The 20,864-nt window shown below is 38.7% G+C and overlaps 1 protein-coding gene across 2 annotated transcripts in view; it reads right to left on the reverse strand.

Annotated features, from left to right (window-relative positions):
• The window catches only part of DNAI2 (dynein axonemal intermediate chain 2), a 55,172-nt gene that overhangs the window by 29,463 nt on the left and 4,845 nt on the right, over positions 1-20,864 (reverse strand). The window contains exons 3-13 of one of the 2 annotated variants that reach the window (XM_015815238.1): positions 19,357-19,518; positions 19,072-19,193; positions 17,212-17,354; positions 15,793-15,906; positions 14,120-14,259; positions 12,997-13,119; positions 10,141-10,364; positions 6,338-6,473; positions 5,117-5,263; positions 3,953-4,180; positions 1,869-1,913 (exon numbers count right to left, since the gene is read on the reverse strand). In XM_015815238.1, coding sequence (XP_015670724.1) covers positions 1,869-1,913; positions 3,953-4,180; positions 5,117-5,263; positions 6,338-6,473; positions 10,141-10,364; positions 12,997-13,119; positions 14,120-14,259; positions 15,793-15,906; positions 17,212-17,354; positions 19,072-19,193; positions 19,357-19,518 — 1,584 coding nt within the window. Of the gene's footprint in view, positions 1-1,681; positions 1,914-3,952; positions 4,181-5,116; positions 5,264-6,337; positions 6,474-10,140; positions 10,365-12,996; positions 13,120-14,119; positions 14,260-15,792; positions 15,907-17,211; positions 17,355-19,071; positions 19,194-19,356; positions 19,519-20,864 lie in introns of those variants that run through there. The other variant, XM_015815230.1, reaches the window with a different exon arrangement.

Genomic DNA, 20,864 nt, shown 5'->3' on the forward strand with positions numbered 1-20,864 from the left:
TGTATGGTTAGGAGGGCACTGACCTTTCTAGCCTGCCCTATCTATGTTTCCTGGTAAAATACATGGGATAATCACATAGGAGGAAAATTCAACTTAGGGTTAGGGTTAGGTCACCTTGAACTCATAGAGCAAAATGAACATCCCCAAAAAACTCGGAGTGCTTGGTTATGGTTAGCAGGGCACTGACCTTTCTAGCCTGCCCTATCTATGTTTCCTGGTAAAATACATGGGAAAATCCCCTAGGAGGAAAATTCCACTTAGGGTTAGGGTTAGGTCACCATGAACTCATAGAGCAAAATGGATATTGCTCAAAAACTCGGGGTGCTTGGGTATGGTTAGGAGGGAACTGACTTTTCTAGGTTGCCCTATCTATGTTTCCTGGTAAAATACATGGGAAAATCCCCTAGGAGGAAAATTCCACTTAGGGTTAGGGTTAGGGTTAGGTCACCATGAACTCGTAGAGCAAAATGTACATCGCCAACAAACTCGGAGTGCTTGGGTATGGTTAGGAGGGCACATAGGTTTCTAGGCTGCCCTATCTATATTTCCTGGCAAAATACATGGGATAATCCCATAGGAGGAAAATTCCACTTAGGGTTAGGGTTAGGTCACCATGAACTCGTAGAGCAAAATGTACATCGCCAACAAACTCGGAGTGCTTGGGTATTGTTAGGAGAGCACTGACCTTTCTAGCCTCCATTATCTATGTTTCCTGGTAAAATACATGGGAAAATCCCATAGGTGGAAAATTCCACTTAGGGTTAGGGTTAGGTCACCATAAACTCACAGAGCAAAATGGACATCGCCAATACACTCGGAATGCTTGGGAATGGTTAGAAGGGAACTGACCTTTCTAGCCTGCGCTATCTATTTTTCCTGATAAAATACATGGGAAAATCCTATTGGAGGAAAATTCCACTTAGGGTTAGGGTTAGGTTACCATGAACTCGTAGAGCAAAATGGACATTGCTCACAAACGCGGGGTGCTTGGGTATGGTTAGGAGAGAACTGACTTTTCTAGGTTGCCCTATCTATGTTTCCTGGTAAAATACATGGGAAAATCCCCTAGGAGGAAAATTCCACTTAGGGTTACGGTTAGGTCACCATGAACTCATGGAGCAAAATGGACATCGCCAACACACTCGGTGTGCTTGGGTATGGTTAGGAGGGAACTGACTTTTTTAGGCTGTGCTATCTGTGTTTCCTGGTAAAATACATGGGAAAATCCCCTAGGAGGAAAATTCCACTTAGGGTTAGGGTTAGGTCACCATGAACTCGTAGAGCAAAATGTACATCGCCAAAAAACTCGGAGTGCTTGGGTATGGTTAGGAGGGCACATAGGTTTCTAGGCTGCCCTATCTATGTTTCCTGGCAAAATACATGGGATAATCCCATAGGAGGAAAATTCCACTTAGGGTTAGGGTTAGGTCACCATGAACCCATGGAGCAAAATGGACAATGCCAACAAACTCGGAGTGCTTGGGTATGGTTAGGAGGGAACTGACTTTTCTAGGCTGCCCTATCTATGTTTCCTGGTAAAATACATGGGGAAATCCCATTGGAGGAAAATTCCACTTAGGGTTAGGGTTAGCTCACCATGAACTCATAATGTTTTTATTATTTTGTTAGTCGGCCTGTCTTCTAAAATTCTGTAGCTAATTTTGAGCATTCTGGAGATTTGAGACATCATGAACAGAATCTATAATCTGCCTGAAGTTAGTGCCCTTCAGAAGTTTTGGAGTGATCTTCAGCGAGGGTAGATTGAATTGACCAAGGTTATGGTTGTTCGGGTCTTAATACATTTGAGATTCTTAGTTATTGGAAGACTAATTCCCCCCAAAATATCTAAATGTGAAAAGCATACCAACCTTAGGAAGAATTATTTCATTGTCATCATCTTCAAACTCCCGCTCCTAAAACATAAAGAACTTTCAATACAGGAAGTAACATTTTTCTTCATATACAGCACTTTGTTACCTCTGAGCTCCCAGGAACTTCACTGCCTACAGGAGTACCTTTGCCCACATGACCTTGCCCAAATTTTAAGACTGCAGTTCTTGCTCTTTGATCCCCAATTAAATTAGACCTGTCTGGTGAGACTTAAAGAACACATTACCCAGATTGCAAAACTAACTCTTTGGGAAATCCAGCCAACCCATTACTTGGTGCTTTTAAGCAGGCATGGATTTAAATAAAGCTCCAAAAGATGCCAAGCATAAACAAACGAAGAAATAAATAATTGAATATAAAGTATTTCCGGTTTTGTTGAGAGAGATGAAGTTTTAGCTGATACATATTGATGTTTTCCTTTGATACTGAGGGATCATCTTCTCTCATAAGAACAGTTGCCAAAATCATCATTGTAAGCCAATCATGTTTGCAGCATAGGAGGGTGGCTACTGGGAACCTGGGATGTTTTTTGGGTGCATCCTGACTTTAGAATTCCGTCCAAAGGAGATTTGTTTGATGGTATCGTGCTATATTATGCTAACAGACAAAATACATCCTGTTCTTCTCAGCTGATTAGTTGTGTGATTTTAATTACATAATGATTTAATAATAACATTTTTAAAATATGTATGTCACCCAACTCCCAATGACTCTGGGAAATTGACAACAATCAAACAAAGAAAATAAAATAAAAAATAAAAGCTGGCAACTGTGATGAAGTAATAGATTACATGGATTATATCTCTGCCACTGTTCTTGGCATTGGTTTGATTTCTGTTCTATTATTAACTTTAGATTGTTGCACAAATCTATAGAAAGTGTGTTTGATTTTATAATTTTTCTTATTTATTTTAACTTTTTAATTTTCACACTGCTTGCTCACTACAAAATTTCTCTGTTTCTTTGGGCCCAAAAGGAGTAATTTTTATTACTGTTTTAACCATTTGTTCTTTAATAGGAGAAATAAGTGGAAATGTTTGGAGGCTGGATATGAATCTTTAACAGGAATGAATTGATCCCCAAGAAAATAACAACACTCTGCAATCCTACACAGTTAAGTTATTCTTCTGATACAGAGGGCATGCTCTAACACAATCTAACAAGGTAGTCCTTGACTTAGAACAGGGATAGGCAACCTTGGCTCTTTTGTGACTCGTGGACTTCAACTGCCAGAATTCCTGAGCCAGCATGGCTGGCTCAGGAATTCTGGGAGTTGAAGTCCACGAGTCACAAAACAGCCAAGGTTGTCTACCCCTGACCTAGAACAATAATTGAGCCTGGAATTAGGGTCATAAGTTGTGCTGGTCAGCAGGTCATCATGTGATTGACCCAATTTTTGTAGGGCCATTAAGTAAATTACCCTGGTCGTTATGTGAAAGCTGCAATCATTAAGCAAATGCCACAGTCATTAAGCAAACCCATTGTCTGCAATGAGTGGTGTCATGGTTCCAATAGATGAGACCAGTAAAAACTGGTGGGTTTTTGTCAGAAATTGGAAATAAATGCTGTTTTTTGGCAGAAACCCCCCCAAAACCTATAGTAAACCGTGGTCACATGATTGTGGGATACTGCAAATAGCTATAAATATGGGCTGGTTGCTCGGTGCCAAAAATGCAATCACATAATAGTGGGTTGTAAGTACCTTATTTTTGGGTCAAATGGTTACTAGGCAACCAATCACAATTGAGGACTACCTGTATACAAATTCTCACCTTTCCTCAAGAAAATAACAAAATAGTCATCATAATATGACTGTTTACTTCAGAGTTGTATCTCTTGTTTTGCAAAAATGTTCATACAGTAATCTAGAGTATTGGGAAACTGTCTTTCCCATCTTCATTCTGAGATGGGAATAATTACAATATAAGTACTGCCTACCAAACATTTTTAAGACTCTCCATCCTTTCTTGGCGTTTTGTTTTGTACCCCTTCATCTGCCACTCAGGAAGGCCTCCTTTCCCCACATCCCCACCGAGCTTCCTGTTACTGGTCTCACAGTTACCTGTTCCACTTTTAATTTGGCTCGAGCTCGCTCCCGGCGCCTCACTTCTCCTTCAATTACATCAAAGAACTCTTTATGCACTCGTTTCAGAACTTCCTGAGGCTTTTCTTCCTCAACCTCTTCTTTGGCCTCTTCATCCTTGCCTTCCAGCTTGGTTTTCTCCTTGAGACGCATTTCACGGTGGCGCGCCTCCAGAATCTTCTCTCGCTTCGTCTCCCGCTCAAACATCTAAAGATGCACATTAAGTGTTATGAGTGAAAGGCATTCAATTAAGCTCTGCCCATAGTTATTACGGTAGCATCCCACTTATATTCTACAGGGTACCAACAACAGCTAGATAGTGGGAAAATGGCCTGTCCCAATAATATATTATTGAATGTTTGTATTCCACCAGCAGCAGCACTCTACTGATGGAAGGGGTCTTCTGCTCACTTACTATCTCATGAAGCAATAATTTGATGAAACACTATTGCTTGTACACAGTGGCTTAGCTCTTTTGAAGGACAGTATTAACAGACTTCCTTGGTCGGTTTATATCAGGGAAAGTAAAGGCTTCCTTGGGTTGAACTTGATACCTGATGGCCACACAGCCTTTTTTTTCTTAGGAGCAAGATGGAAATGTTTGTTTCTCTTCCAAATATTATTCAGGTCTGACTCTGGTTAGCTTTTTTCTTTCTTTCTTTTTTTTTGAGATTCAGTTCAGATTGGCTAGGGACTATCATATGTTGTTGCATTTATGGTAACATTTTTTTAAAATAATAATAATAATAATAATAATAATAATAATAATAATAATAGTAATGATAAAGTTGGAAGGGACCTTGGAGGTCATCTACTCCAACCCCCTGGTCAGGCAGGAAACGCTATACCATTTCGGACAAATGGCTGTCCAGTCTCTTCTTAAAAACCTCCAGTGTTGGAGCATTCACCGCTTCTGGAGGCAGGTTGTTCCACTGGTTAATTGTTCTAACTGTCAGGAAGTTTCTCCTTAGTTCTAGGTTGCTTCTCTCTTTGGTTAGCTTCCACCCGTTGCTCATAAGGATATAGAGAACAAAGATGGAAAACTAGAATTCAACCCAGAGAAAGAACAACCTCATCTCAATTCTCGGAGGAGGTTTGCTTGTCTGGTACTTTGCCCATTGGTGAGAGCCAGGAGATACTCACTGCTGAGGCCAGGTTCTTCTCATTCCGTTGCAAAGTACAGAGGCCAGAAGAAAATTCCAGAAGCGTTACTGTGCCCAGCTTGGAACCACAGCCAATAAAACGCCCGTTATCCTGCAAACGCAGACTGAAGAGAGGCTCATCGCAAACCTGGTGGGGGAAGACCCAGTCAGGAGGCAAACAAATATATCCATGTCAACTCTTTCGCATCTTTAAAACAACATGTAGACTACCGTAAAATATATGTAATCTTCATAGAAGGAGCCATTGAGATCATTGAGAATAACTTTCTACTCAGTGAAGGAATCCTAATTAAAGTTATCCAGTTTGTGTTTGGAGATAGCCAGCAAGGGATAATTCACCTCCTTCTTAGGTAACTGACTTGACATTCAGCTAGAATTTGACTTTCCATTAACCTTAGACTTTTGTGCACTGAGTACTAGAATGCAATCGCAACCTGTTTTGAAGACCTTGGATCTTATTCTAATTCAATTGTCCCTCCTCATATCCCTCTTTTTGTATTGACTCTCGATAGTAAGATGAGTGGCATATACACTTGATAAATAAAATAAATAAAAATAAGGAAGAAACCCCCCCCCCCCCACAGATTTATAAATTGGCATTTCTATTTCAGCAGTGATTCTTCTTCTTCACAAACGGTCTTACACAGAAACTTTAAACATCCACACCCTTATTAAAATATGGATTGGGGCTAGTTTCAGCTATGATAAAGCATACTGGGCTGCATAATTTCCAGGATCCAATCTTGGTCGGTCACCTGGACCGGAAGTTTAGTCTTCTGAGCTTTCAGACTTGTACTGGAGCCCATTTTCAGAGAGAAGTTCCCTGAGGATGGGCCTCAGCATGAGACTGAAACTTTGGAACACTACATCTCAGGTCCTAGTGACTGATCAAGATTGGATCCTGCAACATTATCCTGGGACACATATATTTGCCTCATTTGTGCAAAATTTCCCCTCAACAAGGAAGTGGCAAATTGTGTGGTTGACATGCCAGTACAGCAGCACCAAAACAATTTTAGTGGGTATGAACCCCTAGAGAGCCAGCAAAGGGACCTCAGTGGTATGAATTGATACATCAAATCAGAGAAATCTTGTAATTAGTGCAACTTGAGAGAGAAGAGAGGAGATATTACAACAAAAAGATTGGGATACAGAAACTCATGGGGCAAAGCATGCATGGTTTTCCATTTCCTTAAATTACCTTCAGGTGGAGTGTAGGATCATTTTGTTTGAAAAGGAAGTCCCAAACATCAAGGGTCCCATCCATCTTAGTAGTGAAGAAGACAGCTGGTCGAGTTGTGCTCCAACAGCCATCTGTCAGATAAGCCATATGGTATCTGCCAAAAACATATTATTAATTTTTTTCTGTGCTCGTCTCCTTGTGACGATCCTATTTTAAAAGATGGCCTGGAAATACTCCAAATAAATAACTGCAATTCGTAAGTCCTTTTGTACAAAGTACATGAATCCCACTTGTAAGCGTTGAGGTCTGAGCTTGAAATATTTGCATGTGCAGGTCGTCCTCGACTTACAAGAGTTCATTTAGTCACTGTTTAAAGTTACAACGGCACTGAAAAAAGTGACTCATGACCGTTTTTCACACTTAATGACCGTTGCAGCATCCCCATGGTCACGTGATCAAAATTGAGACGCTTGGCAATGTACTCAAGATGGTTGCAGTGTCCCAGGGGTCGTGTGATCACCTTTTGCGACCTTCTGACTAGCAAAGTCATTGGGGAAACCAGATTCACTTAACAACCAGGTTACTAACTGAACAACTGCGGTGATTCACTTTAACAACTGTGGCAAGGAAGGTTGTAAAATGGGGCAAAATTCACTTAACAAATTTCTCACTCAGCAACAGAAAATTTGGGCTTAACTGTGGTCATAAGTCAAGGACCACCTGTACCAAATACTTTTACAGACATTTCTTTATTTCCAATTATTTATAGCTCTCCTTAATCCTAAGAGACCCTGGCTAAGTAATAGCAAGATAAAACATACAATGTAAAAACTAAAAGGGTAAAACTTGTAACAAAAGTCAACTATCAGCCAAAAAAGCACATTTAAACAAGATGTTTTTAACTTGTCTATAAAATGCATGCAGGGTTGGGGGTCACTTGCTCTCCCAGGAGAGCATCTGCTCTTCCATCCATTCATCCTTTCATCTAACCAACCATATGTGCATAAGTGCATCATCTCTGGGTGTGGATCTGAGAAAAGGGAGAAAGAGAACAAGGCAGAACATGCTAAATAACAATGAAATAATAAATTCTGTGATACCAAGTGTTGGGGGTGGGGTGGAGGAGATGTTTGGATAAAAGAAAGGACAAACCATTACTGCTACCATAGTTCTTCCTAATTGGAAGTGTTGAAATGTATATAAACCAATAGCCTTCCATGTGTTTTCAGTTTTAAAAAAACCATTTCTGATGGAATAGTTGTAAAAGTTCTTCATCCAAAGCACCTCAACGTTTGTAACCCGAGTTTCAATTCAAGAAATCAGCCTAATACAGTGATGGCGAACCTTTTAGAGACCGAGTGCCCAAAAACTGGCCCGCCCACGCTCCACCCATCCGCACCGGCCCTGCTCCGTCCTCACCCCACCCACCCTTAGATCACCCAGGCGGCCCTGCAGTGCCATGTTAGCCACGCCCTCTGCCCGCACCCCGCAGCATCATCTGCTGCCCAGCTGCCATGTGCTTGGCTGCGCTGCTCCGCACAGGCTGCACCTGGGGGTGACTCTCCTCCAGGGGGGCTGCTGGTGTGGAGGGGGCTGCGGGGAGAGGGGGGCTGGGACGATGGCATGTGTGTGTGCCCACATAGAGGGCTAGGAGTGCCGCCTCTGGCACTCATGCCATAGGTTCGCCACCACTGGCCTAATGGTTAGCTTTGGTTTGGAAGGAAGGCCTTTTTTTTTTTTTCAGCCTGGGCTTCTGGTTTCTAAACAGAGGAGAAAGATTGAAAGATGGTTGCCATAGGGATTAGGCTTCAGTCAAGCTATGAGACAATGGACCAGTAGGAAGAAGATACAAAGTTGGAGAATTCTGATGGCTCTGAGCCCAGAATGTACTCTGATAAAAATTTAGGATTATATGACTACTGCCCAGACAAAAGAGAAGCTGTTTTGGGATAGTGAAGAAAAAAAAAGTGATGTTTTTTTTCTCCCAACCTACCATCTGCTAACATAGGACCTTCTTCTTTTTAGTTACTGTAATACAGGATGAGAGGTGAGAGTAATGAAAAAGCAGAATGTATCAGAAATAGAAAGAAATTAGGGAATGTGAGACCTAGAAATTATCTCTTCTTTACCAGCTCTTTTCTCACTCCAATTAATATGTTAATTATTTTTGCAGATTTCAGTTTGTTATTGTAACACATGTTTGTGATTCTTTTTTACCTAAAAAAGCTTTTCTTTATTTAAATCTAACTTGGCAGATAGAATCCATCTAAGTTTAATTGCCTGTCTCACTGTTCCATTTCTTATCCTTGCAGAATTTTCAAGTGAAACTCAAAATTGGCTATTTTATTTTTAAATGGTTTCTTCATTTGCTAGCTGGATTAAGGTGGATACTTTGCTTTGAACCTCCATGTAATGCCTCCAGAATATGCCTTCTTCCCTTTAAATAGGAATGTATGTAAGACAAGGTTATACCAGCAGGCCTGGAAACCCCAAGGAATGGGGAACTAGTGAGGTGGCTGCATTACTTTTCACATCCTCCATTTGTTATTCCCGTTTAACTATTTTTATAGTTTTTAAATGCTTTTAATATTTGTTGCTGATAATTATTTGTTGTATGATACCCAGAATCGCTTGGACGTGAGATGGGCAGCTCTAAACATTAGAAAAATAAATAAAATGTAAGAACTATTTCATTTTGCTCTTTGGTGCAAGCAGTTCCCCACTTTACTTTTCATTTAATATCACATTATATTTTATATGAAACACATTCACATATAAAGATGCTAATAACACCTTTGTGTTTAAAAATGTATCATTACGTATGTTTTTGAGAATGAATTCCAGTCCATTTTGTCAGGTGGGCTGTGATCCACACAACCTATGCAATAATAAAATGTTAAGACCTTGTTGATATTTTGATAGAAAGTATGTGAAACAACTATTTCACCTGCCTTTTACTTTATGTTATCAGTATTATTGGTAGGGTCTAGGGCATTGATGGCGAACCTTTTAGAGACTGAGTGCCCAAACTGCAACCCAAAACCCACTTATGCATCGTCGAGTGCCGGGTGGGTGTGGCCCATTGGGTGGGCGTGGCCCATTGGGTGGGTGTGGCCCATTGGGTGGGCGTGGCTGCGGTGGTAACGGCAGACTGGGTAGGACTAAAAAGTTCAATCAATCAATTCCAACTTTGCAAGATCTTTTTTTTTCCCCGCGAGAAGTTGAAATTGACTGATTGAACCTTTTTTTTTTTTTGCACACGGTGGCGGAGGGCTAAAGCGAAAAGGTTTTATAAAACCCAGCTGAAGGCCTAGGACTGGGGCGACGGCGCGTGTGCCCACAGAGAGGGCTCTGAGTGCCGCCTCTGGCACCCGTGCCATAGGTTCGCCACCACTGGTCTAGGGAGAGGGCCTTTTCTGCTGCTACTCCTGCATTGTGGAATATCTTGCCTGCAAAGTTGAGGAAAGCCCCCAATTTCTTGGCCTTCTGCAAAGGGGTCAAAACTCGGCTGTGTAGTCTTGTGTGGGGGACACAGGGACCCTACAACCATAGGGCTGGTTGGCCTCATGAGAACACCTCCTCCCCGTGCACCTGTATTAACAACTGCTAATCCCCCATCTTGGAATTCTTCATCTTTTAAAATTATTTAAATGTTTTATCATTTAAAAAAATTAATCCTAAATTATTCTGATTTTAATATATAATTTTACTGATTAAACTGTAACACCACCCAGAGCTCTTCTCCTAGGAAGATGGGCGGTTAAGAAATATGAAATATAAATAAAGTAAAGTAAAAATAATGGCATTGTGGAGTTACCTACTTAGTCCACATGATGCATGATTCTTTGCTCTCTTCTGACCAAATGCGTGCTGTCCAATCCCCAACAGTCAAAAAGTTCTTGGGGTAGAAAGGATTTCTTGACAGAGAATAGATGGGGCCATGGTGACCACTGAATGTGCAGACAATTTTTTCAGCAGGTGTCTTTGCCTTGCGGTTACAAGAAATTACAATCCCTTGCTCTGTTCCCACCATGAATTTGGTTGGCTGTGGAAGGCCAATGAAAAGTTATAATTACTTACATGTTTGGAACTTCTATTTGCTGGACAAATAAAACTTTCTAAAAAGGAACAATCTACCCATCTAGTCTGCTCGTATGTGATGCATATGGAGAGGAAAGACAAAAAGGGAAGTTAGATAAAGTGATTGTATACAGGCATGTTTGAACAGAAAGCCCTCTGGAGTATGAGCTGAGTTTTTGATTATAATACATACGTCTATGCAATTTTATTTTAAAGAGGAAGGCAGTTATCCACTAATAATGTCCACTCATTGGGTCAAGGTCCTTTGCTGCTTGTCAACTCTCCCAATAAAGCCCACACAGTGGCTGTTAAGATATACTGCAAAATATTTATAACCATGCCCAGGGCTTTTTTTCTCATAGAACGCCCAGAACGGAGTTCCGGCACCTTTTTGGAATGGAACTTTGTAGGGTAGGCAAGGCGGGTTGTATGATGTGTGTGAGTTCCGGCACCTTTTTTTTTTTTTTTTTTTTACAAAAAAAGCACTGACCATGCCATTAAAATAAATTGTGCATCTAACTGCATGTTTTTAAATTGAGATGCTAATTGTTCTCCATATTATCCAAACACTTTTGCCGCCATGAGTTTCATCTCCAAAAGGCATTTCCCTCTCTTATAAAGGTAGCCCTTGACCTACAAGCATTGGTTTACAAAGTTACAGCAGTACTGAAATAAATGACTTACAACTGGTCCTCACACTTACGACTGTTGCAGAATCCCCACAGTACGTGATAAAAATTAGGATGTTTGGCAACTGGCATGGATTTATAATGGTGGCAGTGTCCTGGGTTCATGGGATCTTCCCAGCCAGCTTCCGACAAGCAAAGACAATGGGAGAAGCCAGGTTTGCATAACGACTGCATGATTCAATTAACTGCAGTGATTCATTTAACAACCGTGGCAAAAAAAGTTTGTAAAATTGGAGCAACTCCCTTAACAATTGCCTTGTTTGGCAACAGAATTTCCAATCCCAATTGTGGTTGTTAAGTCAAGGACTTACCTGCACCTAGTAATAACTAAGAACAGATTCAAACTCTGAAGGATCTTTAAACTCAGCATCATATTTTTTAAAGGGGGGAAAAAAAATCAGAGATCTTGCATTTTTACCTTTTTCTTACTTAATAGGCATTATAATTTAAAAAGTCAAAAAAGGAAAGAAATAAAAATCAATACTAATAAAAGGACAAGATTAAAAAATATTAAAATTTATAATAATGATATAAAAAAAACAATATAAGCAATGAAATATTGATGGATAATCAAAAAATCTCAGATGACCAACTACTATACCATACTGCTGATATATTCTAATACACCTTTAAAATCTTAAAATATTTCATATTTACTTTTTAGTTAAAATATTTTTCTATTGAACTTTAAGATATGAGTACACATATTGCTATCCTTAGTTACTTTCTAATGCTGTAAACAAAGAATTTGTAGCCAGGACAGGGCCCGAGAGTTTGGACTGAGTAAAGACTGGATCATATACATGCTTAGGTTTACTGGAAATCAAGTGTGCTAGAAGAGGGAACCTTGCAGAATCTGAATAAAATAAAGCTGAGGTGAGGCCTGAATTGGAGATTTATTTAAATGAACTTGAAATCTTCCTTTGCAAAGTCAACATCTAAAACAAAGATTGCTGTAAAGACTCCCTGTTGTGTTTCTGTCTGTTGAGCAGCAAGATCAGAGCAATGTAAATAAAAGCATGTGGTTTATATTCATGTCAGAATTTGATAGATATTATTTAATCACAGAAGTATATACTTTGAAGTCTGAAGATAACATATCTACCCTTCCTTATAATTAAAATGAACAAGTGAAATATATTTTAGTTTATAGTACCTCCATTTGACCATGGACGGATACTAAATTTGCTAGAATATATTGGACTATATACAATACTAACAGACAGAAAAAATGTTAAGAAGCATTTACATTGCTGTTGCTAAATTATGTTTAATGGTGTGTCAACACTGTGAAATTACTTTTTTCATATTGTTTTGTAGGATTCTAATACGGAGTTATTTTAATAGAACATTAAAAATACAAGTGTAATTTCATCTTCCTTCAATAACTTTAAAAGCCTTAGCTTTGTAATGCTTCTCTCATAAGCAATCCATACCAACTCATTGCTTCATTGTTCTATCATGCATGTTATTAGTTTTAACTATTACAGTCTGAACAAGGCAAATTGAACGAGGAGGGTTTGGAAACCAAAGACAAACCAAACTAGATTGCAGTCCTTCATTTGATTACACAATATTCTTTACTGGATACATGATATTCTTTATTATGAACACAATATTCCTTATTATGAAATCATGATTTTCCATGACTTGCTACTAGTTTATATAATGTTATTCTCTTTTGATGCCATCTTAATTCAATTTTATTTTTTTTTCAAAGGAAAAAAATAATACAGCTTTCATTTATTGCAATTTCTCTCAAGGATAATAACTATGTCTTTCCTGTTCTAGTCACCTATGCTTTTACTACAACCTAGGAATTATGATGGATGTTCTACTGGCATCCAAAGTCTAAGAACTGATGAAAGAATTCAGAGGAAACATATAGAATATCCAACAAATACTTACCATTGTTGGCTCAAACTCCAATGCAATGGCTCCTAAAGCATTTTCTAGGATGCCTTTTCTACTGATATCCATAACAAGTGTCTCAGTGGGTTCGGACAGTTTACGAATATCCCACCACAAAACCTGGCCAAAGAGAAATGCATGTTAACTGCTATCAGGTTTCTTGAATTGGCCCATGTTATGTGGGTAGTTTAAACTGAGGTGGCAACAATGTGATTACATGGGAATTGTTTGCTATCCTGTATCTACCCATTGATTTACTCAATTTTACCACCTGGAACTAGGTTGGAAGCTGAAATTATTGTAGTCTATTGTGAACATTTAATGTTCCATAGCTGAATATATATGATGGATAAAGACACAGAAACTTTATTTACTGCTCCTGGTATGTACAAATCAGCCAGATTCTCCTAGATCAGTGGTTCTCAACCTTTTTAATGCCGCGACCCCAACCGGTCGTAAGTTGAGGACTAAACCCGTTGTAAGTCGAGAACTAAACCGGTCGTAAGTCAAGGACTAAACTGGTCGTAAGTCGAGGACTACCCAACCGGTCGTAAGTCGAGGACTTTCCCTGCCCAGGAGCGCCGCGCATGCGTGGTTCTGCCCCCTGCGCCGGCTGAGGCGTAGCTGGCAAGCGGCAGAGACGGAGCAGGCCGACCACCAGCTGGCCCAGCCCAAGGGAGGTAAGGCACCCGCCGGAAAAGGGGGAAAAAATGGCGGACAAAAAAAATGGCGGACAGCCTTGCTTGGCGACCCCCATGAAATGGTCGATCGACCCCAAATGGGGTCCCGACCCACAGGTTGAGAACCACTGTCCTAGATACTGGTATTGCAAGTAACTTATCAAACACTGAATATCAAATTATCATCAAATGCTGGTATCAAATTATTAAGAAATGCCATTTGTCACCAATTAGCCAAGACTATGTAATGGATAATAAGCACACAAGCTATTTTTAAAATAACAGAGTGAAGAGTCAAACCATTGCAAACCAAAGTGGCTCTTATTTCTCTGAGCTCTGGAACGGTTGTTGCACCAACTTTCTGATGCAAAGGCTACCAATTATGTTATAAGTAGTTGTGACAAGCCACATTATCTATGCCTAGCCTTCTTTATTGTAACCTGTCCGTCAGTGGAGCCTGAGAAGCAATCGGTTCCTGTTTTTGACTGCAGCCAGATAGCATTATACACAGGATCTCGATGACTAAGCTCCACTGTAGTTAATTCCACGGGTAGCGATCCTTTCCGGGTGTCCCAGTAAGCTGAGGGATAGTGAAAGACAATTGAGAAACATTACTAGTGTTTCATTTTTATTTATTCATTACATTTGCTTTGAAATAAAAATAATTGAAAATTGAAAAGTAATACAAACAATTGCAGCTAAAATGATTAATAGCAATAGCAATAGCACTTAGACTTATATCCTGCTTCATAGTTTTTACAGCCCTCTCTAAGTGGTTTACAGAGTCAGCATATTGTCCCCAACAATCTGGGTCCTCATTTTACCGACCTTAGAAGGATGGAAGCCTGAGTTAACCTTGAGCTGATCAGAATCGAACTCCTGGCCGTGAGCAGAGAGTTAGCCTGCAGTACTGCATTCTAACCACTGTGCCACCATGGCTCCTCAAAGAAAGAAAAAAACCTTGAAAGTGTCCTTTTTACACAGCTTTGGTGGAAATGGTCTAACGCAGGGGTAGGCAACCTTGGCTCTTTTATGACTCGTGGACTTCAACTGGAATTCTGGGAGTTGAAGTCCACGAGTCATAAAAGAGCCAAGGTTGCCTATCCCTGGCCTAATGGATCAGTGGCAGGGATGCTGGTATGAAGAACTCAGCCAAGCAGACTCAAGGAATGATCTTCATCCTTTCTTCTCTACTACCCACCCTCAATCCTGTTACTTATTTATTTATTAAATTTATATGCCACCCATTTCACCAAGAGGCGACCTGAGGTGGCTTACAACCAAATAAAACAAGATTAAAACAGTAAATATTAAAATAATAAATATCAGTGTTAAAATGTATTTATTTAATAAAGATGGCAAGGAAGAGAGCGGGATGTAAAGAAAAGCAGGATTAAAGCTGCCCCTCAGCTATCTTCCCTTAAAAATTAAGTTAATAAAAGTATATTGCATCTGGTTATTTCAAAATAAGTATGTCAAAACACGGAATGAAGTTAAAAAACATATGTCAAGATGGGACAAATACAATTGTCTTAGAATGTTTTTTTTTCCAAACACTTGTTTTGATAACTGATGTAACATTTAACCACTGGCAGGAGGATATATCTATATTTGAATGGCAGAGGGGAAAAAAAATCCCCGAGTTAAATATAAGGTACTACAAGATGAGAAGGAAAGAAGAGGATTGGGTCTACTAGTAATATTCTTGCATTAGAGATATCCTCTTTTCTTCTCTGATGTATGTAAGCTGGATTTCTGCAGATGCAGCACTGAAATATTTTTGTTATCTGCAACTTATATATACTTTGGCAACTGGAAGGGACACAAATCCTTCTCGTTGGGCTATTACTGATTGTATGGAGAGATCTATGAAGAATGAAGTAGAATCATTTCTCTGTTTCTAATGGTAACAATAACTCTATAAAATGTGATTGCAGTTGAACATGGCAAATAAAACATTATAGGAGGCATCTTTAAGTCAAAAGCCACATGTAAATAAAGAATTGGATTGAAATAGATACAGCAAATAGGGCCAATTCATCCTGTTTTCAGCAATTCATCAACAAAGAGTAAGGTTACTTTCATTTTTACATTCATTGTCGATTTCCCTTACCAATCTGTCCATTGTAACATCCTCCAATTAGGATATGTGAATCTTTGGGGTTGTACTCTAAGCAAACCAGAGGCGAAGCAGGCTGGAAAACCATATCTGGTTTATTGGGGACTTCTAACAAAAGGGAGAAAAAGATTGATATATGAAAGAAAAAAAAAACAAGCATGGCATAGTTGCCTCTTAAGTTTCCAATTCTCATGAAATGAGGGATGAAGTGTCTATTTTATTCTTCCTCTTCTCACATTTCGTCTTTCCTACCTAGGTGCAATAGGCAGTCACCTCTGCTCCCCAGTCTGCTTGCACTATAAAACAGGGAAAAGTCATCTGAAAAATGAATGTGCTTCAAAAGGCAAAAAAGAAAGGATGAGACTGGTTTGCATAACTTATTAGATGACTTTCTACAATATAGGTAGCCCTCGACGTATGACTACAATTGAACACAAAATTTCTGTTGCTAAACAAGGCAGTTGTTAGGTGACATTTGCCCCATTTAATGACTTTTCTTGCCACAGGTGTTAAGTGAATCACTGCAGTTGTTAAGTTAGTAATGTGATTGTTAAGTGAATCTGGTTTCCCCATTGACTTTGCTAGGAGTAATAGGTCGCTGGGTTGAGGTTAGCAAGCCCATGTCTGAGACCCAAGTACTGCTGTATGAGCTCCTGTCACTTGCTCAAGCTCATTGATGGGGACATGAAAGGAGCCCTCACGGGTTTCCTCCCCCCCCCAAAAAAGTGATGTCACCCGCTAATCCTTTCAATCTGGAAACTCCTTAAATGGTGCCTCCAATATGAATGGGACGGAGATTGACTTTGCTTGTCAGAAGGTCACAAAAGGTGATCACATGACCCTGGGGCATTGCAACCAACATAAATACATGCCAGTGACCAAGTGTCTGATTTTTTATCACATGACCATGGGGATGTTGCAGTGGTCATAAGTGTGAAAAGTGATCATAAATATCTTTTTTCAATGTTACTTCAGATGGTAACTAAACAAATGGTTGTAAGTCAAGGATTATCTGTATATACAGCCATAAAATCATTAGCTGGTTGAGAAGTAACATGCATTTCTGTACAAGCGAAAGAAGTACCCAATATGGAAACCAGAATATCAGCCTCTAAGCAGGCCTCTAAGCAGGCAGTTCAAAAAAACTGCCTTCTTCCAATGGATCTATGAAAGAAGGATGAAGTGATTCAATCCCTCCTTGTCCCTCATACTGCTTTTTGGAGCATTGGTTACAAAGAAATATTTCCTCCTGTCTGCTTTCTTTACACCAGGTAGGGTGGCCATAACAAGGAGACAGTATTCATTCCTGGCAGTGGAGGAATGGCTCAGTCAGTTAAAAAAAACTATAAAAAAACGGTATGAAATCATTTAATGCTGTATACAAATCACAATGGCAGTCTTTTCACCACTTACCAAGGTCCCATATATATGAGTCGTAGGACATATCTTTTGAACTCCGTTGGAACTCAAGGTTGGAATAAGCTACGGCCAACTTCCGGCTTCGGTCAGGGTGCCAAGAGAGATGAGTGGCAGTTCTTTTAATCGGGTTTGGGTCCCTGTGATATAAAAGCCCAACAAATATACATTTAAGGTGCATTCATTTGCTAAGATGGGTTGTATTGTGACATTTCTCTGAAAAATGGGTTCCAGATACATTTGTCATAGCAGTTCATGCTTTAAAAAGACCCTTGAGAGTACATTCAGTGGGGAAAAAAATACATAAAAATGTCCTTTTTAAAGTCCCAAATGCCTACAAATCCTTTCACTGAAAAGTATTATTTAGTTACTTTAAGATCGCATGACTTGAACATAGCATGCTGCCATATAAAATAAGAATATTGATGTATTTTTTCAATATGCTGCCAGCAACTCTTTTCTGTAGTCTATATTGAGTAAATATATATGAGGTTTTCTGTTGTAATAAATTAGCACAAATAGGTGCCAAAATGGAAATTTTCAAAAAGCAATAAGAGAAAACATTACCAAATGAGTTTAGAATAATTATCTTGAACAAGGGAACTTTCCTTAGTTGACTATAGTACAAAACAGCTGAATTATAGTTTTAAGCATAGAACAGCTGAAGTACAGTTTATCAAAAGCTTCAGCTCTGCATTCAAGGAGCTAAATTAAAATAATGCAGAGTTATCCCACTGTATGTGTTAATTAGTCTTTCATTGCAATACAAGAATATAACTAGATCCATCCTCCCACTGCTGGCAACCAAATGCCATAGAAAAATCTCAAGCAAGAAGTACCCTTGTACCCTCATTTTATTTTATTTTTTGCAACCAATATTAAAAAGTAGGGCCTGTCCTACTTGGAGGTAATACCTAGGATATTTGACCAGTAGGCTATGATTTTTCTAAAATGTGTATGACCAATGTGATTTTATTGATTATCACTATTAAATGATCTGTTTAATATGCTACTATCTTTTCTTTCTGCATTTCATTTTCTTCTGGTCTCATTCATAATCCATCTGGGTGGCAGAAACTAGCTGACCTTGACTGACCTGGAAAAGCTAACCAGAGTCAGATCTAGTAGTAGTTGGAGGATGAATCATCAGGAATGCCCAGCTGGACTGGGAAATTGAAAAAAAAACCTGAAAGAAGGAGTAGGTGTTTTATATCATTGCTAAGAGAATGACATGGACTAATCCATGCGGTCACCAGGAAATAAGCTCAGCTTGAGGGAAAGTTTATCTTTCACTGTTCACAATTTCCTCCACCCCACATCCATTCTGCTGTTTGTATCTATAAATAAATTAGTCTGCAATCCGTGAGAGTTCCTTGCATCTATAAAAACTGAGCTCACAAATGCTTGTGCTACTGTTTGTTCATCTGTACAGGGTCACTTTTTTGATTACAGTAGATTAGCATGGGTCTCTAACCTTAAAAGAAATAGCAGAGATTCTTCAACTTTATTTAGCTGTATATAGAAAGTTGGAAGGAGGATAAATGAAGAATCAGACTTCAGTCTGCCATTTTATGTCTCCCTTGGTTGCTTTGAATTATTTGCTAGTAAAAAGGATTTCCAGCCTCACATATCCTTAGGGCATAGGATTCTCCTTTCAGACTATTGGAAAATTAACAGTTTGAAGTAAGTTACATTCTACAAACAGAGTCTAGATAATTTAGTATGATCAATGTCGACTATACATATTAGAACAGTCTGCTGCTTTTTTCATGATATCAATAGTTATAACAACCATTCTAGCAACAGCTTCTCTGATTGGATTAAAGCAAACTTTGAAAACATGTTTTTAGCTGTTACCTGAAAAGATTAATAGTTTTTGCTGATGGTGCCTCTTCGGTAACTGCTGCTGTCTCGTCCTCCTCAAAATACTCCTCATATATATTGATGGCATTGTTCTGTTTGATGCAATGATCCATCAACTATTTAAACAAAGCAACAGAATCAATCTCTGGATGACCATGTGATTATTTGGTAAATGTAATAGGAACAAAGATGGAAAAGAAGAAAAAACAAGAAAGGCAATGTTCAAGGTTTTTTTTTTTACAGACCAATATATAACTAAATGGAATCAAAGATGCTTACACTGCCAAGCTGTGTAATGACATTGATATAATTCTCATCTTTTTCCACTTTTTTCCGGAAACGAATGGTCTGTTCCATTTCTAGTGGGTTGACGTCTTTAGGCCAGCCACCTTCCAAGTGGTTAATGCCTCGGGTTTCCATTTCAAACCTTTCTGTGTTAACCTAATACAGAGGAAAGTCAAAGCTATCTTTGGATTGTGGTTATTTGTTTTTATATTTCATCACAAAAAGCTTCAGATCTAAAACTATTATCAAGGGTGTTAGTTAATACCACTACCATACTATATATCACCAGCACTTTTGCTTCTTTTTTGAAGTGTACACATACAGCAAAGCTTTATAGTGATAGTTATAAATATTGCAGTACAAGTAGAACATCTTGATGGCTGATTGAATTTTCCATGCATCATACCTGGAGAAGGAACAGCAGTGTATAAAAGAATGAATTATTAAGAATGTGAAAATAATAGATACACCCATACAACACATTGCAAAAATATAAAAATATCTATTTATCAATTATTATCAAAACTGCCTTTCATCTTACTTTATATTAGTATATTATATATATTAATACTGTACCCTATAGGCAGGTTTGTACCCAGAATTGGCTGTTTATTTTTGGAACCTGACCTTCCAAAATAATGTACGGAAACTATTCACAAAGGCTTTAGCATGGAGTATGTCAGATTATTCCTTTAATTTCCTATCTGAGATTCTTTAATAAGATCTGGCACAACTTATATAAATGCCGAGTATGTATTCGGCTACAGAACTGGGGGTTTTCTAAAGAGATATGTGATGTACATGGAATCCAATGAAGAAAGCAAATTGTCAGTTTTTGAAAGTGAGCTTATACTGCATCTGAGGGTAAGAATTACAGCTTTTCTAAGAGGAATTTTATTTGTGTTTCTCTGTGTTTTTGCATTCAGTATTAATAAGTCTATGATCAGATCAGAATCATCTCAGTTCTCAGATTTTAGTAGTTTCATAATACATTAAAATTCTGCACTACATACATTTGAAAATGGAATAAGGGACAACACAACAAATCCCCTCATCTTTAAATGTCATGAAATCATAGTCAGCTGTAAGAATTTACATGGTAAGGACAGAAAATACCATCTTTGACTGGATTTAATATTTTCTATGACTGCATAAACCTTAATGGTATGAAAATAAACCTTGCATTTGCTTCTCTATTTTTTTTCTGTTGTAGATGTACAGTATACAGTGATTGTGCTTAACTATTAATGCTAGAAGAGCAAATATAAAAGCAATTAAATCTTATGTGATTGCTTTTGTTCAAACTTGGGATGAAAATGTAGGTTTTTTTGTGGTAACGTATTAACATGTGAAACCGCAATTGTTTAAAGGCTATAGAGGGGACAATATATTTTTTCTTAATTATTTAGTTCAAGCAGGGGTGGTCTTAAAAGAGGAACTCATCTATATTTTACAGAAAAAACTAGTGGTTAAGGCATCAGGCTAGGAGGCTGTGAATTCTA

This window comes from Protobothrops mucrosquamatus, unplaced genomic scaffold, assembly GCF_001527695.2.
Source record: "Protobothrops mucrosquamatus isolate PMUCROS unplaced genomic scaffold, P.Mucros_1.0 scaffold_99, whole genome shotgun sequence".
NCBI lineage: Eukaryota > Metazoa > Chordata > Lepidosauria > Squamata > Viperidae > Protobothrops > Protobothrops mucrosquamatus.